This window comes from Nelumbo nucifera, chromosome 5, assembly GCF_055504915.1.
Source record: "Nelumbo nucifera cultivar China Antique chromosome 5, China Antique-T2T, whole genome shotgun sequence".
Taxonomy (NCBI): Eukaryota; Viridiplantae; Streptophyta; class Magnoliopsida; order Proteales; family Nelumbonaceae; genus Nelumbo; species Nelumbo nucifera.
Window position 1 is genome coordinate 11332664 of NC_142653.1, and position 25674 is coordinate 11358337.

General features: G+C 38.7%; 1 protein-coding gene across 7 annotated transcripts; it reads left to right on the forward strand.

Annotated features, from left to right (window-relative positions):
- The first annotated feature begins 465 nt into the window (after nt 1–465).
- Nucleotides 466–24137, forward strand: LOC104606219 (uncharacterized). Of its 7 annotated transcripts, XM_088887844.1 has the most exons (13): nt 467–941; nt 1177–1252; nt 1417–1468; nt 1678–1760; nt 1933–3050; nt 5676–5857; nt 15881–15943; nt 16063–16111; nt 16277–16412; nt 17464–17558; nt 17648–17771; nt 18485–18547; nt 23541–24137. In XM_088887844.1, the coding sequence occupies exons 1-13, from the start codon at nt 862–864 to the stop codon at nt 23610–23612; spliced, it is 2193 nt and encodes a 730-aa protein (XP_088743970.1). In that variant the 5' UTR covers nt 467–861; the 3' UTR covers nt 23613–24137. The 7 variants fall into 7 exon arrangements, with proteins under 7 accessions (XP_010269634.1, XP_088743970.1, XP_088743969.1 ...); XM_010271332.3 differs by lacking the exon at nt 16063–16111 and having other exon boundaries at nt 466–941; nt 16342–16412; XM_088887843.1 differs by having other exon boundaries at nt 473–941; nt 1177–1232; nt 1433–1468; nt 15895–16111.
- The last annotated feature ends 1537 nt before the right edge of the window (nt 24138–25674 follow it).

Genomic DNA, 25674 nt, shown 5'->3' on the forward strand with positions numbered 1-25674 from the left:
TATTGATAGATCACAAGTGCCAACCAGCTGGTTGGTAAGGTTCATGTTGTTTGTAGCGGATACTTTGGACCGAATCCTGCTTGCATGTGGGTTGGGGTAGGGGTATTCACATTAAATGTCAAACGACAGGGAAAATGGAGCGTGGTAATATGTTAGGATGGTGTCACCTCCAATGCCAATAACGTGCAGAAACAATGTTCAATATGAAAGGGCACGACACAGTTGACATAGACACGAGTAAAGAGCAGGTCCAAATGCTTTAGAAATTACAATTGCTGCATTTTGCGTTGGGTTTTGAACCAATTCTATACCATGCGTGTCCATTAAGCAGAATGCCAGAAAGTAAGCAACGACTTTATGCAACTTCTCCATACAGATAAATTAGCCACTTACCAGAAAAAAAAACAAATTAGCTGGAACGGGATATCCTCTTCGCACAGGGCGCCTCACAGGCATATCTACCGTGCATTGAGAAGTTTGTTGGATCCGAAAAAGCTCCCATAAGCAAATCAATTTAATTCCGTGGTTCTGGATACGGTCTCATCCGGATCATGATCCGCCCGAGACCCGACAAAGGTGCTGGGGCTGTGGCCTGTGGGGAGCTCGAATTGGTGCCTAGCAATAGGGACGATTAGATGCATTCTCTTTTGTCACCGCCACATTAAAATCTTCCCGGGGGCTTGCTTATTTCGAAATTCATACAGGCGGACAGGCCTTCGTCCTCCGCTATTCCGCCCCTTTCAATATATTACATAGAAACTAGTAAGCTCATCTACCTACGAGACTGCGACATAAGCGCTGTTGTTCTGCTGTCCGCTGTCCTAAATTTCGTTATCGCGTAGTTCGAAACTTTGAGGATTCATGGAAGCCGAGGCCGAAGTCGAGGCGCCTGCCATCAGAGCCCTGGGTTTTCTTTTCAAGCTCACTGAAGTTTTTTTGTGGTATAGTGATTTTTGTCTGTCTATAGTCTATCTGTTTTTTTGCTTTTTGTTTATGTAGTTCCAGATTAGGGCAAAGAGCATATTTTTTCTAGCTAGATTTTGTGTGGTTTGAAGTTCGGGCAGTAAGATGTTTCCAGAAGACTCGTTTTGTCCACCTTTCCCTCAAGTTCTAAAGTTTCATGTCTCTTACTTTCTCATTCCCGGTTTTGCTGTTAAAATTTCTCTTATTTAACAGGACCGACGATGCTCCCATAGACGAAACAGAGGTGTCCGCTTCATTTGTTCGTCAGGGTAATTTGGCAGAAACTGCTGTAAGTTAAAGTTTAACTTAGTTTAGTTTGTTTCTGAATCGATCTGCTGTTCTCTTACGTGTTACGATACTAATTTTGGGTTTCCTTCTAATTTAGTAGTTATAGTGATTGATGTATGCATGCGCTTATTTTAGACCCTTTGAAACACTTATTCTTACACGCAGTTTTCGTCTTGCCAAGGTGCTTGTAGTTCTGAGGTTGAATCTACTGTTAATGGCAAGTGTTCCTTCTTGAATTCTCCTTCACCTCATTTATTTATTTTTTTTTTGCGTCACACTTTTTTTTGCTAATAAGTCATGTACTGAGACCACATGATTTGTTTTTCGGGTCTTACTTTGCACCATTGTGAAGAATTTGTTAATGATCAATGCCATAGATCAATTAGTTACATTTTAGTGGTTATGTTGTCTTTGCGATCTGCTCAGATTACACTCCCTCAGAGGATATGGAACTCATCAGACAGATGAATGATTTGGGGCTTCCTGTTTCCTTCGGCACAAACAAGGAGGCAAGTCCAGATTTTTCTTTTTCTTTTTTAACCTTTTTTGTTTCTATAGCGACAATGGTGTTGCAATGTATTTAATATGCTACCAATGTTGTATTACTCTGCAACACAATGTTACATTGTGTTTTTGATGTTTAATTTTAGTTTTTTTCTATGTTAAAACATTGCGTTCCAGAAGAGAGCCACAATCCCCAAAGGGAAAAGAAAAAGTGCACGCATGAAGCCTCTGTCTGGTCATAACAAAAATGAAAGAGAGCTAGAAGTTTCTAGAAAAAGTGAGGTACTGGCTGTATCCACTGTAGCTTTGCATGATAACACAAACATTACTTTATGTGGCACAAGGTTAGATCAAAGTGAAACGTCATACTATGATATTGCAGAGGGTATTGATGAACATCATTATCCCTCTGGAGATTCATCAAGCCTGACTGCCATAATTTCCAGTTCGATTGCTCAGGAGCAAACTTCAGGGGAATTATCTGGTGAAACGGCAAACTTGGCAATGGATTCTGACACCATATCCAGCAGTATTGTTCCAAAGTATGATTCCAAGGTGGGAGTTCATTCAGTTACTTTAAATACAGAAGCTTCTCCAGAAAACGTCCCACAAAATACAGCATTTGAACTAGATGAGGAGATGGACAAAAGACCAGCGGAATGCAAAAACTCGGAAGGTTCATTTATGGCTTACTATGACAGAGAAGGTGGAAATCTTTGTGTTGACATCAGAGCAGAGCAGGTATTAATTTCTGAGCCTGCTGTATCATCAGACCCCTCTTCTGATATGTTTGATCATGTCAAACTTAGTTGTAAAAGCTTTGGTAATTTAGAAGATTGGACGGTGATTTGGGATTCTTTCTATATGAGAAACTACTTCTATAATAACAAGACACATGAATCAACATGGTACCCACCACCAGGCATGGAACACTTAGCATTCTCTGACAGTGCATCGACCGAAATGACAGTTAACACAGCTGAAGGGGAAGTTGGTCCTCTGTTTTCTTGTGATCATATCAAAACCTCGACCTTATGTGGCTCAGAAGATAAAACTGACCTGCTTGAGAAAGTCGAGAATGAGGATAAATTATCAAGTCATCCACTATGTGAAGTGTCATATGAACTGGAGCCTGCTGCTGGCGATTTTGTGTCCAGCATGTCTCCACCTACTGTAAGCTGCAGCTCTGGACATTTAGACGAATTAGTTGGGTTAGCTAGTTGCTTTGAGACCAATGGGAACTTTGCCAAAGTTCCCGTTTCTTCATCATCAGACCCCCAGAATCATATTTACAGGTTTGCTTTTGAAATAGTCTTCTTATGGTATTGTTTTTCATATTTTTAAGCCTTATTTGTGTTTTTTGAAGATTAGTAATAATTAAGTGTTGATGTGGTTTGGAAAGTAAAAAAATCAATTAGGGTGTGTCTGTGTGACTAAACCTATAGAATGACATTGTTCTCATTGGGATGAAGCAGTTACTAGTTGCTGCCTAGGCATTGGCCAATCAACCACAAAAAGTATATTTGTAAATGTTATATAATGGTGCAATCTCAGATACAAAAATTACTAAAGACTGCATCTATGTGATAGAAGATTTCATATGGAACATATATGGTCTCTATTTTGCAAGCATAGAGGGAAGGATAGATAGGCTGAGATAGGGAGTCGTAGTGTTTTTCTTTTCAGAGAGTATTTACGCAACCTTGATACCTTTTGGAGAAAACCTAAAGGAACTCCTCCATTGTTGTCTCTTTTATTTTTGGCCTTCTTTTTCTATTTTATATACCCTCACACAACCACATACAATTAGTGATTTTCAAATCAATTGCTGTACATATCAATGCAAAGTATGGTCTTTAGCTGATTAGCCACTTGAGTAGCCAACTCTTTCGAAACTCTGAGAAGTGGTTTGCACTTTACTTCTATAAACCCTAAAAAGTAAAAGAGATGTACCAGATCTCTATGCCCATGTAAATAAATGTGAGAAAGTTACCTTTTGGGAGGAGATAAAAAACTATGCAGTAACAATGATAACAATATTTTAAGTCTTAGATGCTAACTTCTTGGCAGTACTTTTTTTTTTTCTATCTATTAAAAAGAGGAAGAGCTTTCCTCCATGGCAAATATACAATCAGTCTATAGTCATGGATTCATCATAATGTCTATGCTCATGTAGACAGACGTGGGAAAGTTACCTCTTGGGAGATCAAGAAACTATGCAGTAACAACGATAAAATATTTTAAGTCTTAGATGCTGATTTCTTGGCAGTATGTTTTGGATTCTTCGTCTACTTTTGATTGATAAAGATCAAAGAGACTATTAAAGAATAAGTAAGAAATGGAAGTGCAGGAGATCCATATATAGTTAGTTTGGTACCAGCCTGCTATACTTGACATGGATAAATTGATAATCCTCTCTAGCCTACCCCTTCATATCCTCAACACTAGCTGTCCCTATATGTAGGATTGCTATCCTTTTTTTTTTTCTTTTTTTTTTTGAGGAATATGTAGGACCAATATCGTTGATACCAACTAATGTAGGACTGGTTGCTCTGATATTAATGTAGGACAGGTATGACCAAGCCACCAAGGATGAATTTGCGAAGGTAATGTTGAGCTAGGAAGCGTTTAGTGATTGTGTGGGGCTGTATAAGTTCAAAGCATCTGTGAGAGGAGCAACCAAAAATTGTAAACCAGAATTTTTTATGGAGTTTTAAAATAAAACTGGTGGGATGAAAGCTGATAGACTTATTCATGGCATGCAAATATAACTAAAATAAGGGTGGGCCTTGGCGTAGTGGTCAGGTTGCCTCATTGCGACCTGGGTGACCAGGGTTCAAATCTTGGAAACACCTCTGTATGTGCAGGGGTAAGGCTGCATACATCTATCCCTCCCTAAGGAGCGTCGTGCACTGGGCTGCCCTTCTAAAGAAAAAACATATTTGGATCAGTTTCAGTTTTTTAGTGATTTGAATAAACTCCTTTAATTAAGAATTTGTGGATTGTTCATATTTGTAATAAACTCCTTCCAGAGCTAGAGAGAAAGTAGAAATAAGGAAGAGAGAAATCTAGAATTACTCAACAGGGATCTAGAATCACTCTAGGGTTTATGGGAATCAGTCACCATAAACACAATGTATGCCTAAAAAATCACCTAATATCATTTGCTAGTTTTTGCCTAAATACACACATCCATATACCCATGTTGGTCTCAGCTATCTGGGGTTTTGGGAGGGTAGACTGGCTACAGACCTATCCTTGGGGGATTTTTTGCACAAAATGGTGGTTTTTATGCTTGAACCCACATTCTCATGCTTGTCAAGTTGTCAGCCCGAGATCTTACCATTATTACCAAGCAATGACCCTCAGTTCTACTAAAACTGAGAAAAAAATTTCTTTTGTAACTTCTTTCTTTTAATAAATTTTATTTTATTACCAAACAATTCTGCTAGAACTAAGAAAATTGAAATTACAGAATTGCTGCTATCATACTTTTAACTCAAAGAAAACTTGGTAACTTTTGAACTACTTAACCAATGACTCTTAATAAATTGTGACTATACAAATCAAAAAACCAAGTTGGATTCCATAGGCAACATGTAAACTGATAAAAAATACTCCTAATGTCTGAATATACAAAAAATACATAAAGGTTGAAAAAATTCCTTATCATTCCCATGTCAGTTGATGAAGTTGTAATTAGGTGGATGAGGGGTGAGAAATCAAGTGAGTCAAAATTTGGTTTGAAAGTTATGTTTTCACTTCATGTCCAGTATCTCAAATTTCTTGATCATTTGATCAAGAAAAACTTTCTTGATCATTGACTGCTAATTGGTATAATATATAACTCGAACTTTTATTTGAACATGAATCCACAAGTCAATTTTATTGACATGTATCTGCATCTGGACCTACTGCAGTTTGACCACTGATCTTACTAAAGCTGTTTCCGAAGAAGCTTGCACTAGCAATACACAAGTAGTGCATGTGACTTCCGCAACAGTTGAGTTGGATAGCCAGCATAATCCTGTCATTGCCAAAAGGAAAAAGAAAGTGAGAAGATCAAGATCACAAAGAAAGATATTATCTGACAACAACGAAGGTCAGTACCTTGTTTATTTTTCACTTCCATTCCAGTGTTTCATATTCCGTTGTATTTGTTTACATCTCCAAATGGTTCAATGGTTTATCTATTTTTGCTCTTATTATCCTCTACCTTTTTTTTTTTTGATCAGCGAAAGTGATTTTATTAATAAAATGATATGGGAATTAGTACAGAGATTGGGTAGCCTCAGCTACCCCAATGTCCAATAACATTCCACCTAAGATTTGCTTTACAATTTTACAACAGAGCCCAAAAACAATGTTCCCTATTAGCCCCTTGCTTTGCTAGCTGGTCTGCAAACCCATTTGCTACTCTTGGAGTCCACTGAAATAATAACTGCATATCCTTTGCAATGTGATTAATTTTCTTGATCTCATTTCTGAATACCCACGGAGTCTTTCCATCCTGCTTTAGCCAACTTATAATCACTTGGAGTTGCCTTTTGTAAACAACTTTCTCACACCTATTTCCATGGCTTTTTGTATTCCGAAGACCATTGCTTTTAGTTCAGCGGTAATGGAGTCTCCCCACCCAATAGGGCCAGGAAACAGCCCCACTACACTCTCCATGTCACCTCTTATGACCCACCAATTCCAGCCATGCCCGGGTTGCTAAAACTGCTCCCATCAAAGTTTAATTTGACGAATCCAGATTCAGGAGGATCCCAATTCTTACTGCCTTCTTTTTTGCAGATGACGAGGATCCTCCAGTTCCTGATTATCATCCACAGTAAAATATGAAGAGTAGTTTCACCATTAGATTCACACAAACAACACCAATTAGGTGAAAGACACCAACCGAGCCTCTTCCTCTGCATCAGATCACAGGTGTTAATTGCACCATGGTAAACCTCCGAACAGAAAGCACCTACTTTAGGGGGAATAGGGCGACACCAGACTTCTCAGACTGGAAATTGGACCCCAGGTTGAAAAGATGTCAAGGTTTTGAAAAAGGACACACAACTGAAAGCTCCAAGGGGGTTAGGAATCTAGATTCTAGTATCTTGCTTAGTAGGGTCAATAAAGACCTGGTCAAGCAGATGAATAATAGAAGACACCAAATCCAACTCCGAGTCTCGCACATTTCTGCGGAGACCCAGATTCCAAGCAAAACCAGACTATGAAGAAGGGGATAGGAAATCAGCAACCGGTTTGCCCTTAGGGCAGGACAGGGCATAAATTGATGGGAATAAGGTCTTTAAAGAAGAGTCACCCACCCATACATCTTCCCAAAATTTAACCTCGTTACTTGAGTTGAGATCAAACTTGACATGATTGAGGAACAATGGGAGGAGTTTGTGAATCACTTTCCACTGTGAAGCACTAGAAACCCTGTAAGACACTCCAACATCCCAACCATTTTCAGAGAGCCCATGAATACTAGTCACAATCTTGTGCCACAACTTGTCTGTTTCTTGTGGGTACCTCCATAATCACTTTCCTAGTAGAGCCTCGTTATTTTCCTTCAACCTTCCTAACCCCAATCCTCCAAATTCTTTCCTCCTAGATACTAGATCCCATCTTATTAAGTGATCTTTCTTCTTCTCGCTTGATTCCCACAAAAAGTCCCTCATTATTCTCTCTAGTTTCTTTCCCATAGCTTGAGGTATGCTGAACACCGAGAGGTAGTAAATTGGAAGGTTTGCTAGGGTAGACTTAATAAGAGTAATCCTTCCCCCTAGAGAAATATAATTCCTCTTCCATGCAACGAGTTTCTTTTCAAACCTTTCCACAATGGATTCCAAAAACCTATGCTTCTGGGATTTCCACCAAAGGGGAGGCCTAAATACTTGAGTGGCCAATCACTTCTTAAACATCCTAGCTCCTTAGCCCACACATTAACATCTTCTTGTGCTAAATTGATCCCTGCACCTGACTCTTATTAAGGTTCACTCTCAAATTTGTCATTTTTTCAAAGAGTTTTACCAACATTCTTAGGTTTCTTGCTCCTAACTCATCTCTAGCCTCACAAAAAATAATGATGTCATCCGCGAATTGTAGATGAGTTAAAACCACCCTCTCCCTTCCTACTTTCCAACCCTTTAACAAACCTATCTCCTCTGCCTTCGAGATCAATCTGCTCAAGACCTTAGCTAAAATGGTGAAGAGGAAAGGGGATAAAGGGTCCCCTTGTCTCACTCCTCTTAGGGCACCAAAGAAATCCTTGACTGCACCATTTACCAACACTGAGAAGTGAGAAGATTGTAGGCATCCTTTAATCCATTTACACCATCTTGCTCCAAAACCACACTTCCTTAATGCTCCAATTAAGAACTCCCAGTCCACCAAGTCATAGGCTTTCTATAGATCCAGCTTACATACAATGCCCTTCCTTCCTACTATCTTGAAATCCTCCACACACTCATTGGCAATGAGTATTTAATCTGATATTTGTCTATCTTGGATGAAGGCCCCTTGGAATTGAAATATGATTGATGGGAGGGCCTTTTTTAACCGAAGGGAGAGGACTTTTGCAAGGATTTTGTACTGACTTGTCACCAAACTGATTGGCTTGAAATCCTTGGGGTGGCAAGCACCAAATTTCTTGGGGACCAACGCAATAAAAGTGGCATTTACCCCTTTACTGACAATCCCTCTATCATAAAACTCCTCAAAGACTCGCATTAGATCATCCTTTAGCCACTCCCCCAACAATCTTGGTAGAAATCCATAGTGAATCCATCGAGCCTGGGAGCTTTAGAGCGATCCATAGAAAAAATTGCTTCCTTCACCTCATCTAATTCAAAATTTCTCTCCAAGCTCCTACTAACGACATCTTCTAGGATTGGCCAATCTAAACCTTCCAACTTCCATCTTCCTGAAATAGGCCTTCGTAAGATTGATTTAAAATGATCCACCAAAGCCTCTGCAATCTCATCATGATTAGTTATTGTGCGATCCTCCAATTCTAACGTAGAAATAAGATTCTTCCTTTTTCTCCTGTTCGCAATCATGTGAAAGTATTTTGTGTTCCCATTCCCTTCTTTGATCCAACACACTCTTGATTTCTGCCTCCAAGTCATTTCTTCTCTAAGGAGTGTGGATTCTGGCTCTTTTCTTAAATTAAACCTCTCATCTCTTTCCCCTGCAACCAATGAACCTGATTCCTTCTTATTTATTTCTTCAATTCTGTTTATTAGATTAGCCTTCCTCTCTTCTAACCTTTCGAATTTATTAAGATTCCATTCCTTGATTTTTACTTTTAAATTCCGAAGCTTCCTATAGAATCTAATCCCTTCCCACATAGCCTGGGGGTTATCTTCCTTCCACCACTCCTCAACCTTTCGCACAAACACTAGGACTATTAACCACATGTTCTCAAATCTAAAGGGCGTCGGCCCTTCCCCGTCTATCCCTTGTCCAATACATATCAACCAGTGATCTGGGGTGAGTAGACCTGTTCATGGGCCGGGCTCGGGCTTGGCTTTTGTCAAAATTCTAATGGGCCCGGCCCGAAGACCGAACCCGATACAATGTAAAATTGGGCCCGAAGCCTGGCCTGTAAATAGGTCTAGAGGTGACCCTGGGTAGTGTCCTACCCACCATGTTAATCCAATGTTTCTCCCAATCGCAAGACACAAGAAACCTATCGAGCCTTGAGCACATCGGGTTCTCTTGACAATTAGTCCAGGTATATTTGTATTGTCCAATCCCGATTTCCTTCAATTCAAATGTGTTTATAAAATCATTAAATCTTTTCATGCTAGTGGTTATCCTTTGTCTCGGATTATTCGATTCAGCAATATGTCTGATCATATTAAAGTCCCCTCCCCCCTAAGCACCACGAGCCTTGCCACAAACCTCTCACATCTGCCAGTTTTCCCACATCTAATTTCTTTCCCTATACGAATTAGGCCCATAAACATTTGTCAACACCCAGTTAAAATTATCATCCAGATTCTACAGTTCTATTGACACTGAGAACCTACCTATTAATTCCTCCACACATTTCATTGTATTCTCATTCCACATAGTGACTATTCCTCCTGAGGCACCACACGACGAGGCCATGGTCCATCCAATGTCTCTGCCTCTCCAGACACTCTTTACCCACCTTCTATCAATCTCTTGTGCCTTAGATTCTTGGAGCATCACCACATCTGGCTTTTCTCTCCTTAACACTTCCTTTATGAGTCTTCTCTTTGCTACCCTCCCTAGTCCTCTAACATTCCAACTTATAATCTTCATTTCATCATCACGTCATTCATCCCTATCTTATCTTTTATTTTCAACCTCTCCTTCCACCTATCCCACCATCCTTCACCCTCTTGCCCCACCCTCTTCTCTGTTTTTCAACTCCCTTACCTGCCTCTTACCTGGTTTTCCCCCTTCAGACAACTCCTTCTTCTGAGTCTTGTCCAGGCCTAACTATGAAATTTTTAGCCCCATCTTCTCAGCTCATTTCCTTAGCATTATTTCCTCATCAGATTCACCCTCCCCATGATCCTCAGCTTCTTTCCCTCTACCTTCTACTACCCTTGTTTTCCTTACAACATCTTCTCTGCAATCCCCTACAACATCAATTACTGCAACCCCCCCCCCCCACCACATCACTTGCTACCCCGTCAGTTTGGGCACCTTTAGTATTCTGGGGCTCTCTGTGATATTGGTTCTCGGTTGTAGTGTCTGTAGGGATAGCACAATCACCATTAGTAGCCAAAACCGAATTCACACAGTTACCTTGGATACCTGGTAAACCTGGGTTGGTTGTAGCCTGTAGGATGGCTCAGAGAGGGCACAAAGATGGCGTCCCTGGTTCCCGACTCTGTGGGTGTTGCTGGTTGGTCAATGTCTTTCTGAATCATATGGCCTTGGCCTGGGTCTGGCACCTTGACCTTGCTTGGCGCGTCAGTGTTTATCTCCTGGCTCGCCTAACTCATCTCTATAGATGTTCCTTGACGCTGTCTATGGCTCTGGGTTGGTTGCTTCTCCTTTGACGGCAGGTTTTCTACAGTGTCCGATGTCCTTACGTCTATCATCTGTTTCAGACTGGACTGAAACTGAGAGGCTTGATCTTCTAGATTAAGGTTGAAGAGGGCTTCCATGTCGTCCAGCTCCAGAAATTGGTCGCTTCCAACTATGGAGTTTTCATCCGAACAAGGGTGGAGTTATCTGATGTTTTTGATTTGATTAGTCTTTTTTATTCAGCAACACAAATTGATAGAGACAGTAAGAAACAAGGGAAATCATGAACGCATGCTATATGAGGTTATTCAAGGGAAATGGTAATTTGGAATTTTAGCCTATCTAAATTAGTAATAGGATGGCTGCAATCAAACAGTTTGGGAACGTGGTCCCTTAGACAACAGGTAAGGGAATTATTGAGCCTCACAAGGGAGCTGGATGCAAAAGTGTATTGGTCTAGGAGGTCAGCAAATGCTTTAGCTGACTACCTAGCAAAACAGGGGGTGAATCGGGAGTTTTTGTTTTGTGCAGTGTTGTAAGATTTTTGTTATTCAGGGGTCACCTTTTACTTTGGAAGGTCACAGTTGTTTCTTATGGTTTATCTAATGAAAGTTACCGTTTCCTATAAAAAAAAAGTTTTAGCCTATCTAAATTATTTTATGATCTGTTTTTTTTTGGTACTCAAAGAGGAAGTAATTCATTAAAAGGAAACTCAAAAACCGAGGCTGCAGATGTTTTGTGCAGTGTTGTAAGATTTTTGTTATTCAGGGGTCACCTTTTACTTTGGAAGGTCACAGTTGTTTCTTATGGTTTATCTAATGAAAGTTACCGTTTCCTATAAAAAAAAAATTTAGCCTATCTAAATTATTTTAAGATCTGTTTTTTTTGGTACACAAAGAGGAAGTAATTCATTAAAAGGAAACTCAAAAACCGAGGCTGCAGAAGAGTATGCTAACATATTGGCCAGTAAGGCCTTGATATCCCAGCAAATAGAACCCAGGGGGTGATATAGTGTCAGAGTATCATTTGACATAAATTGTTGAACCAAAGAGATGGTTTCTTTGGAGTCTGATTGAAAGTGGATTGATACTTGATCAAAAGCAGCAGCCTCCATACATCCTAAGTGCAAGGCAAGGACTACCGCTGTCAGCACCGAACCGCAGGGAGTTGCCAAAACTCGGCCAGCTAGAACATGGCCTTCATGATCTCTAATTATGCAAACAATGGCTGCCAAACTGGATTTAGCCTGAAAGCTTGCGTCAACATTGACTTTGGTCTGCCCTTCGATAGGAGGGGACCATCTTATAGAAATGGTGGGAAGAGGGTTATCCATGTGGTGCCCAAAAGAACTTTCTGCAGTCAAATTGATCTCTGGAGCTTTCTCTGCAACCTGTAGTGGCGAAATTTGTTTACCTCTAAAAACAGCTGTGTTCTGAGCCTTCCAAATTTCCCAACATTCTACCGTGAAGGCTTGTAACCATTGAGGGGAGTGGAAAGGGGATTCCCTATCTGATTGGAAGACCTCCATTAGCCAATTGGTGAAGGATGAGTGAGATGGAATCAGTCCGAATGGCTAAGCCACTCGCAAGCCAAACAGCTCTAGCAAAGTCACAGGTAAACATGTGCATGATGTTCTCAATTCCATCACATCTGAAACAATGAGAAGTAACCACAACCTTTTTTTGGAGCAGAAGAAGATTAACTGCCAAAGCATTAGAAATAGCTCTTGAAAGAAAATTTTTCAGTTTCGGTGGTGCCTGGATTTGCCAATTTTTTTTTTCCAGATGTATTCTGGAAGATGGGGACGATTAGCTGCCCTGGAGGAAGTTTCTGGGTTATCATTTGAATGGGAATGATAACCACTTTTCACTGTGTATTCACCATTTTTATTGAATATCCAAATGAGTTTATCTTCAGAGTCCATAATGGCATGTGGAATTTTCAAAATTGCAGCTACCTCTGCAGTAGAGAAAAGCCGCCTGAGAATGGTGAGATTCCATCTACAAGGATTGGTTAAAATGAGATCACTAACCTTCTGAAATTCACAGTTTGCAGGTCTGTCAGAAACCATGTTGCCGAGAGGCAGCTTTGTATCCAAGCATCATTTCAGATGTTAATCTTCCTTCCACTACCAACCCTCCAAATTAGGTCCTTTGTCAAAAGATCACGCCCAAAAATCAAACTTCTCCAAGCCTAGGATGGGGATTTTCCAACAGAGGCAGAGAGAAAATCCGTATGAGGAAAATAAATTTGTTTCAGAAGTCTGCAGCATAGAGCATTTTCATTTTGTAGCAATCTCCAAGCAGCTTTGTTTAGTAATGCTTGGTTGAAACAGTAGAGATCTCTGAAACCAAGACCCTCTGTATTTTTTTAACACAAAGAACTCCAAGCAATCCACTTTATCTTGTTTTCTGATCTTTTCTGACCCCAAATAAAATTGGCAAGCATACTATTCATCTTTTTGCAGAGTTCATTGGAGACCTTGAAATGACTCACGTAGTATAGTGCAGTTGGAGTTGCTGCTGCTTTGATTAACGTCTCCCTTCCTGCTTGGTTTAGGGAGCCACCTTTCCACCCCTGAATCTTTGACCAAGTCTGCTCCACCATTCCAGCAAAACCATTTTAAGATCTTAAATCCTAGTAGATGCCCAAATATTAGGGGGTGAAACATGAGCTAAATTTTGAAGATTCTCTGTCAAGATTGTTTCAGTCCTATGCACTAGAAGTCTAGAAGAGTAATTTTCATCCCTAGACAACAATTAGAGGGACTGTCTGTTCTCAAACTTTAATTTCTGTTGTAGAAAATTGACAATCATGTCAAGGTAATCTGGTGTTGGTGGCATCCTATCTTCAGATATCTATTTCTTATTTTTCCTATTGACTTGTGCTTTTCAAATTTGAGCATCTTTTATAATGGTGCTTCACTAGCAGAGTTGAGTAGGCTCAAACTTCTATTTCCAGTTAGGATGTTTTGAGAGACCATTTATCTAATTATCTCTTTAGTTTGGAAGAACTCCTTGTCAAGCAATATATATCAAGAGGAATGCTGGCAGACATTGCACCTTTCTCACATGATAGAGGATATACATTGATCCATGCTGGCAGATATTGCTCTTTTGGGGACTTACCTTGTTTTCCAGTGTGTCAAATAAATACAAAGCACCCTTTGCTTTACTTGCTATTAAACGTGTGTACTAAAAAAGGCTACATACCCAATGCTGGTCCTACCTATATGTGGATCTTGGGAAGGGTGGACTTGATGTCATGTCATGTGAACTATTCTTATAACCGATGTTTTCAAAATCATGCGATTCACGATTTGAATCGTACGATTCAAATCGAATTGGGGCTAAAACGATACAAATCATATATATATATATATATAAATCATTTTTTGAATAAATTGTACAATTTGTAAGCAAATTGCTAGTGTAAATCGTAAATCGCAATTCTTGGGCGATTCATACAATTAGAGTTTAAAATCTTTACTTAAGATTAAATGACCACTTAACCTTCTTCCTTTTTAAAGTTTCTGTTTTACATAGAGGGGTAGAATCGTCATTTTAGTTATAAAACATAGAATATCCACTTTGGTTGATCAAACATGACTTACCATTGAAGGAAAAGACTTTGTGGGAGACTGGAAGAGAAGAAACCCTCCGTTTTTTTGGTTAAGCTCCAAACCTCCTCTACTTGTCTGCGGTGAGAGATTTTTTTTTTTTGTTTTTTGATTTCTACTGTTTTTGTATTATCTGTACATGGTTTGTATTGTTTTCTTTCTTTCTTTCTTTCTTTTTCTTCCTCCTCCTCCTCCTCTTCCTCCTTTCTTCTTGTCTTCTTCTTTCTCCTTTATTTCAGTCAGTTTTTGGCATGAAAACAGGAGCTCTGTCCCATGTTTTTCATTCATTTTTGCATGAAAGCTAGGGGTACCTAGTTTCGTAATTTCCCCCCTTGTTCTATAATATTTTATCTTGATTTTTTTTTTTGCATAAAAACAGGGGCTCCGCCCTTTTACTTTTCACCCTTTTTCCATGCATAAACAGGGGCTTTTCCCCAATATTTTTACTTGTTTTCTTGCATGAAAATAGGGGTTTAGCCCTGATATATTCCCCCACACTTTTTCTAATCACAAAACATGGGTTTATCCCCATTTTTCATTCTTTTTTACACATAAAATAAAACTGTATTATGCAAAAACAGAGATGTATTTGCACTTTGTAGGTTAAAACAGGTTGCTTTCTATTGTGCAAAAATAGCTTCTTTTTTCCCCCCTTTTTGCTAATGTTAAAACATGTTCCATTCTATTATCTTCACTTCCATTTTTTTATGAAAAAAAGGGATATATTCTATTTTTTCACTCTTTTCTAACATGAAAACAGGGTTCATTTGTTTTCTTCTTTCATTATTCATATTAAAACAGTAACTTTTCCCCATTCTTTCTTCTCTTCATTTTTCCCTTGTTTATATTTTCCTTCCTCATTAGATTATGATTTATGAAGCACTTATACTTAGACTTTAAAGTTTGATTTTTTTTTTTTTTAGAATGGATTTAAAATTCATCCATAGTTCTATACACAATATCTTTTTATATTCATTAATTTTAAAGAAATTAATTTCTTTAGTTGTATACTTTTCATTTGTAGAGTTTGCCTCACTATTGTATAAATTGTATGGATAATTATTAATTGATGACTTGATGTTCGTAGTTTGTTACTTTGTTGAACACTTGAAAGTTGAAAGTTAAAATTTAAAACAATAGAAACAAGACTCTGTACTTCTAGACACTAGTGTAACTATGAGTCTATCATTACTATATAGTTATAAGATGTTTATGGGTTAGAAAGCTTGTGCAAAGTCATGTTTTCTATTTTTTTTTAGAGATTTAGGTATATTTTAGAGTTTTTTAACAGCTTTTGAAAAAATAAGAAAAAATCTTACGATTTATGATATGATTCACGATACGATTCGATTCAAAGTTTCAAACCCCTTTATGATTTACGATACGATTACGATTTTCAGAACATTGCTTATAACTGATTGTTTGATTTTATTTACATGTGGTGCTTGTGGCTTGTTGAGCTGGATGAGGATCCGTCTTAGGCTAAAATATTTGTAGTTTCCCATTGCCAGGTACAACAGAAGAATGCCCTGCTGATGTTATCAAATACTGGTGTCAAAGGTACGTCCTCTTCTCTAAATTTGATGATGGTGTAAAAATGGACAAAGAAGGGTGGTTTTCTGTCACTCCTGAGCTTATTGCAAGGCATCATGCATCACGCTGTGGTAATGGTGTCATAGTTGATTGTTTCACTGGAGTTGGGGGGAACGCTATCCAATTTGCAAAGAGGTATGCTGATGCTACTTGATGTGGTGATACATTCTTTTTTGTGTTGTTTCTGTCTAAATTTAGGATTCTGAGGATGTAAACCTGAAAGGTGGTCTTATACCTTTTTTTGTGTGCATTATTAGTTCCAACTTTGATGCTTGATTTATGTAGTATGTGATGTTTCAGGAGCAATCATGTTATTGCAATTGATATTGACCCTCAAAAGATTGACTGTGCACAACATAATGCAGCTATCTATGGAGTTGATGGTGGGATAGATTTTATACTGGGAGACTATTTTCAGTTGGCTCCCAAGTTGAAGGTAGTAATGCTATGCCATTACTTTATTTATGATCTCATAAACCAGTGTTGAAATGTCATGAGTCATGATTTTGAATCAGAAAGAAGGATTTCAAGAAATTACAAATCTATATGGGATTTATTATTGATTATGCCTTCTACTCAGGGAATCTTTTTTTTTTTTTAATTGAAGAATTTGTCTGTAACTAGGTAGAGTGGAGCTAGGTGACTAGGGAAAGGCATTGTCTATATTCTCTGATCAATATAAATATGCATAAAAATTAGCTGGGTTTCATTCTTCTCCATCTATTTGTTCTCTTAATTCACAAGGGGGAATTTTGTTAGACTCTTGATTGGTAATCATGTTTGATTTCTTAGTTGTTGTTGTTTGTTTTTTTCGTACTTTACTTTTCAAGCACACCATCTGTTGACATTGAGCAAATTCAGGAAGTGTTTGAATAATATGATAATGAGACTTTTGGAGTTTGGACCATAATAATTCCAAAATAGGCTACACATTGCATTTCTGATTGGAGATTGAAAATTGATAGATGTATGATTTGGAACACTTGGAGCTTCCCCTAATTATGAAATCACTTTTATTGTGGATTGAAATTTCAGTAATACAATAGTGCATACATTGAACAGTGCATAAAAAACCCAAGTTCCATCCTTTGACCTTTGTAATAGACATTCTATGTGCATCTTTTGTATCACTTGAGAAAAAAAATAGAAGCCATGGTTATAACTTGGTTGAATTCCATGCACTATGATTTATATGTGGAGCAACGTATGGTGGATCCTACTATTATCATGTGCCATGTTAACATATATGCTGTTCTAGAGCACTCAAAAGTCTTACCAATGGTTTCTGCGTATGGATGGACTTTTTTTTCCCATTATTGTTCTTGCTGTTGCTTTTGCAGTATTTAATTTTAGTGCAATATGTAACTGATAGTCTGTCTTATTGTGTTATATCCATTATGATGTGTCTATTTAGCTTTTAATATTTTGTGATTTGTCATGTCCCCCACATTATGGGCTTTTTAAGCATAAACATTTTTGTTATGCAGGCTGATACAGTATTCTTGTCACCTCCTTGGGGAGGACCTGATTATGCTAGAGTACAGACTTACGACATCAAGACCATGCTCAAGCCATGTGATGGGTTTGGCCTCTTATAATACTTGATTTGCTTTATCCTGGCACAGGGATTTGTTTCTTGTGTTTTCCTATCTAATCTATCCACCCTGGCAGGCACTTTCTCTTCAATACTGCGAGAAGAATTGCTTCCAGAGTTGTCATGTTCCTCCCAAGAAATGTGGACCTCAATCAATTGGCGGAGCTATCTCTGTCTGCCCAACCTCCATGGACATTAGAGGTATCTTATTTGATGTACTTTATCTTGTTGTATTTATACAATGGGTAATGTTGACTAGAGGGAATTTAGCATTCCTTTTCCTGCATTGGATATAGGACAGTGATTACTGTTTGCTAACATCAGATTAGTATGTCTAGATTGTTATTCCAATGTTTATTTCTATCTGATGTTGCAAGACACATGTTGGTAGTGCAATGTGATGAGACTCGCTCTCTACATTCAGCCTATATGTTCTTGGTCAAATATTGGTTGATAGGGTATCACTTTTGGTTGGTCAAGTGTTCTTAGTAATTAGTCATCCTGGCTTTCTGCTGTTTTTTGTTTGAGATGCATGTCATGAACCCTGATACTAGTAATATTCTGTTGTGGAGGTTACTATAGCTGATTATTAGGACAATTATGATCTTTAGTACAGAATGGGTTTCTTTTGCTGTTTTCATTTGCTTATTTCCTGGTAATAAGCGTTTTGAAGAAGACACTGCTGAATTCCTCTTCTTTTCTGGAACTTTTCTCTACTATGGCCCTTGTTTTCAGCATAGGCTGATAGACCTAGTTCCCATGCTTCAAATCTCTAACCAAAATCCTATAATTCTTTGTTTTTGTTTGTGATAGCCACCTTAAAATCAGCCTTCAATTTTGTATTCCTATTAAGTTTAGGTTATAGGATATTAATTGTGTTTTTTATGGGCAAACGGTTTTACTTTTGCCTTCAGGTTGAGAAGAACTTCTTGAACGGGAGGTTGAAGGCCATCACTGCCTACTTCAGTAACACTCAGGTATAAGACGTATATCTGACAAATACATTTTGCTCATTTTACATGCGGAGACAACGAAGCGGAAGTCTATTTTTTTTCTGACTTTTGAGCGGAAGCCAGGATTTTGTGGATCTTGGTGGCTAGAATAGGATCCATATAGTGGGTGCGGTAACCCGGCAAGCAATATGGATTTGAGCAATAAACTCCTTATCTTCTCCTGTATATTGTAGCCATAGAATCTCCATTGGGGGTTATCTATTTATTTACTCTCCTATGGACGTGGTGGACGTGGTGGTGTATGCAGCCTTCAAATAACTGTATTATTGCATGTTTATGATGGCTAGGTGGTAGACCCACCTCAGAGATCGTTATCCATCCAATGGTTCTGGCTCATCCACGAGGAATCTGGTTTCCATATTTGGACATAAATACCCCTACTATGTGTCAATGCCTAGTCAAGAATTTATTTGTATTTTTTTTGGGTAGAATTTATATGCATTTGATACTGCACCAAGCCCGTGAATAACCCCCGTGACTCGTTAGCCCAAAAATGTTCCTCCATGGGAAATCCCAGGGGGACCAATTCGCCCCTGTAAGGGAATTTTTGTTTGTACTTGGTAGAGTTGTGAGTTGAGACTTTTGTGTGGAGACCTTGTCCCGAGCTCTGCAATAGCTTTCCTTGGAGACTAGGGAGCCGTTTGCTAATGGCTGAACTCTGAAGTGCTGAACTTATATCTCACTGCCTGACGGATGGTTTGTTTTAGCCACGTCATCCCTCTACAGGTAATTCATGCTTTATTGTATCACTAGCACATGCCTCGTTTTTTCTGTCCATTTTTTATTTTTTATTTTTTAAAAATTCCCGGCCAGTAGGTCTAAATGCCAGGTGCCAACTGGTTGGTTGGTATTAAATCCCGCCTGCACCAGGATTGGGGGGGGGGTGTCATGGGTTGGGGCCCTGAGGGATGGGTTACCCCCGTTGTGTAGCCCAACTAGGTTTCACTTTATAGAGAAACCTGATTGTCACAAAATTTCTTCTCACAACACTTACGGCCTTGCATTTGTATCATCTCTTATATTTTTTCATTTATGGGGAGATGTTTCTAATGACGGCTGTGGTAGGATGCGAGCACAATTTTTGAGAACTGAATCCTAAAAAGGAAAAAAATTGCTACAGAAAAAAATGGTTTTTCTTACCTCTAGGGCTGAAGGTGAAGGTGGAGGGTTGGAAGTCATGTTCCCCAAGTTTAGGCACTGCATGGGGAATGTGATCCTGACTCTCAACCAGTTGAATTGAGTTTGTTGATTAGGGGTAAGGTTCAAAATATTGATTTGCCCAATACGTCGGTAGGGGCGTATCGGGTGTTTCGATACTTATATGGATCTCCTGGTGGTGACCTGCGAGACGTGTTCGCCGACGAACTCTGCATGCATCCCATCACTCCCGGGTCTCTCTGAAGTCGGTTTTCACACTGAATGTTTTGGAGGAAATCGAGTAAGGCGCAAAGATTGACCTACGTGCACGACTACCTTTGAGGACTTTGGAGCAATTAGACACGTCTTCCTGGAGATCCCGGACGTGTTGTGTGATGTCCACGCCAAACAATGTTTATATAAAGGCCTTACCTCTAATCTCAGAAGGTAGATGCACAATTTAGTTCTCGTAGCTCTTTAGTTCTCTCACATTTAGCTATCTTAAAAATCTCTTATTCGTTGACTTAAGCATCGGAGTGGCCATACTGGGTAAAGCAACCCGGGCACTTTAACACTGTTTCCTTGTGGATCATATCAGAGTCACCTCTTCTGTTCATCACCACTTAGTTAGGCATCAGAGTCACTTCTCTAGTTTGTTACCACTCGGTTAGGCATCAGAGCCACTTCTCCAGCTTGTCACTACTCAATTAGGCATCAGAGCCACCTCTCTAGTTTGTCACCACTTAGTTAACCATCAGAGCCACATCTCCAGTTCGTCACCATTTAGCTAGGCATCAGAATCACCTCTCCAACTCGTCACCATTCAGCTAGGCATCAGAGCCACCTCTCCAACTCGTCACCATTCAGCTAGGCGTCCAAGCCATTTTCTAGATAGGAACCATTCAGCTAGGTGTCTAAGCCACATTCCAGGTAGGGGTTATTTAGCCAGCCATTCGAATCACCTGCCAGTCGAGAGCTGCCAAAGTGTGCATCATCACCAACCATTAATTAGTGGGTTGGGTTGTATTCATTTAGTCTTGGGTCTGGTGGATTGGGTAACCCAACAAGGGAGAAACTTGATGGTTTGGGTAGGTTGGGTCATGGATCCAACGGATAACCCTTTTAGCCTCTTCATATTTTGATAGGCACACTCTCTTCTCTCCTTGTTCATCTTCTCCGGTAGATAAAGAACCTTTTAGGGTTTTCTTTGCAAACATTGCCATTTGCAAGCTCAAAACACAAAAAAAAAAGAAAGAATAAAAAACAGTCTGAAACCTGTATAGTCATTGATGTTCATGAAAATGACCAAATCCATGGTGCCATGGTAAATGAAAATGAAGATAATACTATTGGTAGCAGAGGAGAACAAAGGACATCGCAAAGAGAAGGGGCTTCTAGCTATAATGGGATCCGCAACAGAGGAGAAACCATAGCAAAGGAGTCGATTAATCTATTGTTTGCTTCTAGCTATTCCCTTTAGATGCTTCAAATTTCTATATTTCTGAGATTCCAAGAGAACAAATGCATTGATCATGTAAGTGGTGATCAAATGAATCAACAAAACAACATCAATGGCTCTCTTGAATCGGTCATGCCTTATTTTTTTTCTTATTCATTTGTTTATCGTTCACTTCTCTTTCAATGATCAACAAATCGAAAAAATCAGAGGGCAGATATGAACTCAAGGGTTTGAGTTGGGTGTTGTCATTGTTTGCATTGGAAACAAGGTTCAAAATTTCGTCATGTATCGGCTGTATTGGCCGATACGTATTGTATCTAAGGCTTCTGGCACGGGGAACGGTTTGAAATCAATCGTACCGTTCCTTTTTGTCGTGCCGAAGGCGTATTGATGCCGTATCGGTCGATACACAATGATTTTACTATTAAAACACAAATAGAAGTGATTTCGAAAGAAGGCTTCTAAACCCATTTCAGAAGCCATCTTTCTTTCCCAAACCCTCCAAAAAGCCTTTTAACCTTTCTAAAGACTTAAATCTTGTAAAAATTTGCCAAAAACTTTTATAAATTTGCAAGATGCCAAGATTCAATAAGTTTTTCAAGGTTGTGTAAAAATGAGTGAAAATAAATATGTTTTTTCAATTTTTTTTTTTTTTTTTTTTTTACATTTTCAGCCAATGTTAGAAAAGATAAGGAGAAAGAAAGTGGTTTGCCCCCTACCCCTTCGGCTGGGGGGTAGCCCTTTTCGATGTAGCCCAATTTTATTTTTTAGAGTTAGGGGGGTCTTGCTCCACTTCGGCGACGCTTCGACAAGACCCCCCTTTTAACAAATGTTATACATTTTTGTTTTTTTAATATAAAGTATTTTTATTAAAGATAAAGAAAAAAAATGAAATCCCCCCTTCCTCCCTCCTTCTTAAGGAAGCTTACGCCTCTTGTGTTTTGAATTATGCTTCATGCTTCTAGGTAGTGGAACATCTCTGTGTTTTAAAACATTGAATCATTGGTATATATATATTTTAAGTTTACTTTTATAATAAAATATGCAAAATAATTATTTCATCTATTATGTCCATAAATTCATTCAATTTTTTGTTACATATTTACTTTTCTTATTTTTAATTTAATTTTTAGAATAAAACATGCAAAATAATTATTTGAATAAAAATAAATAATTATTTAGTTTTTAGAAAATTAGAATAAAACATGCAAAATAATTACTTGATCTATTATGTCCATAATTAGATAGTATGTTTTTGTTCTCGACTTCCTGTTTATTGATTATAATATGTTTTTTTTCATAAAACCCACTAAAACGTGCTAATTTTATGCATAAATAGTTCATTTATGTCTTATATTTAGTGATATTGATGTTTATTTATGATTTATTAGAATATTTATAGCATTTCCATGTGTTTCCATGCATATCTTAATTTTTCGTTCGTATCCATGCGTATCAAAGGTGTATCCCGTCTCTTAAATTTGCCTTTCCGATACTTTGAACCTTGATTGGAAATGATGATCACATGAGCTCCCTCTCCAACATCATTCACTGCTGTGATGAAATATTCAATTACTAGAGCCGCCCCATAACCTCCTCTATAAATCTGGTTTTTGTAGATTCATTTCTTTTGTTTTTGTGTAGTTTTTTGTTATTTTTCTATAATTTGTCATATTGTTTTACAATTTTGTTATTTTGTGTAATTTGTGGTTTCTTTTTTTGGAATTTCTGTGTTTTAATTTTATATATAATTTTTGCAATGTTTTTTTTTTGCAAATTCTATTATTTTTATAATTTTTAATATTTTCATAAAATTTCTGTTATTTTTTTTCTTTTTCTTTTCTATAATTTTTGTATTTTTCTTCAATTTATGTTACACTTTTTTTTTTATAATTTATATATATCATTGAGGCTATGTTTGATTTGAAGGAAAAGGTAGGGAAAGGAAGGGAAAAATATGGAAACCTATACACGGTTTATAAAGATTTCCTTACATTTCCTTCATTTCTCTACTTTTTTCCTTCAAACCAAATACAATGTTAATGAATTATATATATTAATGGATGGGGCGGGTTGGGTTAGGTCAAGACAGGTTTGGATTAACTGGGCTTGGGTCATTAACGGGTTGACGGGTAGATGGTTTGGCTTGAAACTCAATCTAAATCGAATTCAATCCGATTCACGCAATTGCCACCTCTACTGCTGATCAAAGAGAATTAAATTGATTCACCGAGTTTCAGGAGGCTACTGTGGGAAATGGGACTCATTAGAACCCATCGTCTTTTTTTTCTTTAATTTATTTTTTGGCTGGTAAAATCCATCTTGTTTTGATCTAATTCTTTCTGCATTTTTGTAATGAAGGTGAGAGAGAGCGAGTATTTCAGTCATTCAGACAAGTTTAGCGACAATCTGGATGGTTTGCGTTATCTCTAATCTTCGCTGTTCTTGCGAAGATCCAGTTGGGATGCGGATAGATTCAGAGTTCCGGATAACAAGGGTTGTGGGTTCACAAATCAGACACGCCAATCTCTTGGCCTAGATTCCTCCTACCGACGATCACGAGTGGGGTTTGGGTTTGGCTGAGTGCGATATTGCTGCAATAACGACAGAGCACACATCCCTCTTTCACAGTCGCTCAAATAGTAAGAACAAGATGAGAGCGCAAAACAGAACACAGTCAGTCGGTGCTGCAATAGAAATTCCGATTGTCAGATTGAGTTGACATTTCGTCTCCAAATATAATAAAACATGACAAGTCTCGCACATTGTTGGGTGGTTAAACAATCTTGCTTTCCTTTTCTAAAACGCAATCGAGTAGGACATGCATGTGGGTGCCGAGAAATCTGAGAAATTTCTTTTTCTTTTCAAATACGATATAGCGTCGTGTATTTATCTATCCACATGTATCCATCAGCAAAAGAAACAAAATATAAGAAGGTCCTTCCCTAGCTCAAATAAGTGACAGATCATCTACATCTGTATTGAAGGAGACTCCCTGGGCATCCAATCCGTTTTTTTCGCTGGACAGTTGTGAGGTCAGGTCAGGTCAGTAGAAATGCTTCACGAGGTTCTGGCATCTGCAGGTAAGACAGAAGATAGTGGAATGGCAAAGCACTACACTGCCACGTATTCAGAAGTCAAAATGAAAATGGCAGAGCTGCAGAGGAGAACGGAGAGAAGAAAGCGTGCACTTGGCAACAAACTTTGGCTACTTTTGAGGATAAAAAAAAGTACTCACAGTTGCCCTAACAAAAGGAAAGAAAAGAAGGCGCGGGGGCACTGAAACACTTGTTCTAAAGTTGGTTCCATTGCCAGTTGCCTATCCAAAAAAGGAATATAAAGAAAGAAAGGTGAATCCACCTGCGTGGTTACGAGTTACTACTGAGTTCAAATCTGCGCCCCACAACGTTCGCACATTTAAGCCGTGTATTGGAAACATTTCCTGATGGTGATATCAGAAATGGAACGTTCATCATCGGGAGATGTTCGGGATGTGTTGTGAGACGTTGTGGGGGGCAGATTTGCTCTCGTTAGTCGTTACTACTCACCTCGTTCTAAAATGTGTGGCGTTAATTGTCACAGGTGGAGTTCGTGTCCTGTTCTTGATATTATTGGCTTTGCTTGTAGGTTTTTTAATTTATAGTCAATTTCGTCTTAATGATGTCGGGGCTAACTTTTTGTATCCATCAGAACGGAATCTTTTGATTCGCAGATACAACCTAGTAATCTTTGTCACCGTGAAAGTAAAAAGGGCAATGGAATCTCATCCTGCGAACCCCAGTACGATTGGCGAGAGAGGAAAAAAACAGTAACTCCTGGGGAAATGAGCTCCATCCACCGTGGCATTCATGTCTGATTGGATTCTATCTGGACACCTACCGACTACCGGTCGGTCTTCGCCCCTTATAATTTTTTATTGGGAGAATGACCTATCAGCCCATATCAGAATTTTATAACCCCTATAATTTTTTGCTTGAGGCTTCACCCACACGAATCAGTATGGAATCTATTCATTATTAATCTTTCTTTCTTGACATGACGATACATGGTAACTCGACTATATTTCAATACCATGTAACTAAGTCTCGAAAGCACATGAGACACCTCACACCCACCCTTACATCCTCGGCACCACTTCAGCAGATTGAACTGCAACAGGCCCGATAAGATGTCAGGTTGACATAAAAGGCGATTTGCTTCCGCCGATTTGATTCAAGTTCAGCTAGCGGCCTACTTGGCATGTTGGGCGACCTCCTCCACAAGTGGGTTATTATCTTCGGTTTCCCCGAGATCATGACCCCACGTCGGAAGAACCATTTATTACCTCACCCGCATCATACGTGATTGGATAGACATTACCTGTTTACGCAAAGTTCATTTTTGGGTGTGAAACCACCTCCGAATCAGATGGGCCAGAGATCTCAGACGTGCTTTGTGGCCCTCACGGCAACTAGTCTATATAAAGACATCCCCATTCAAAGGAAAGGTACGTGTG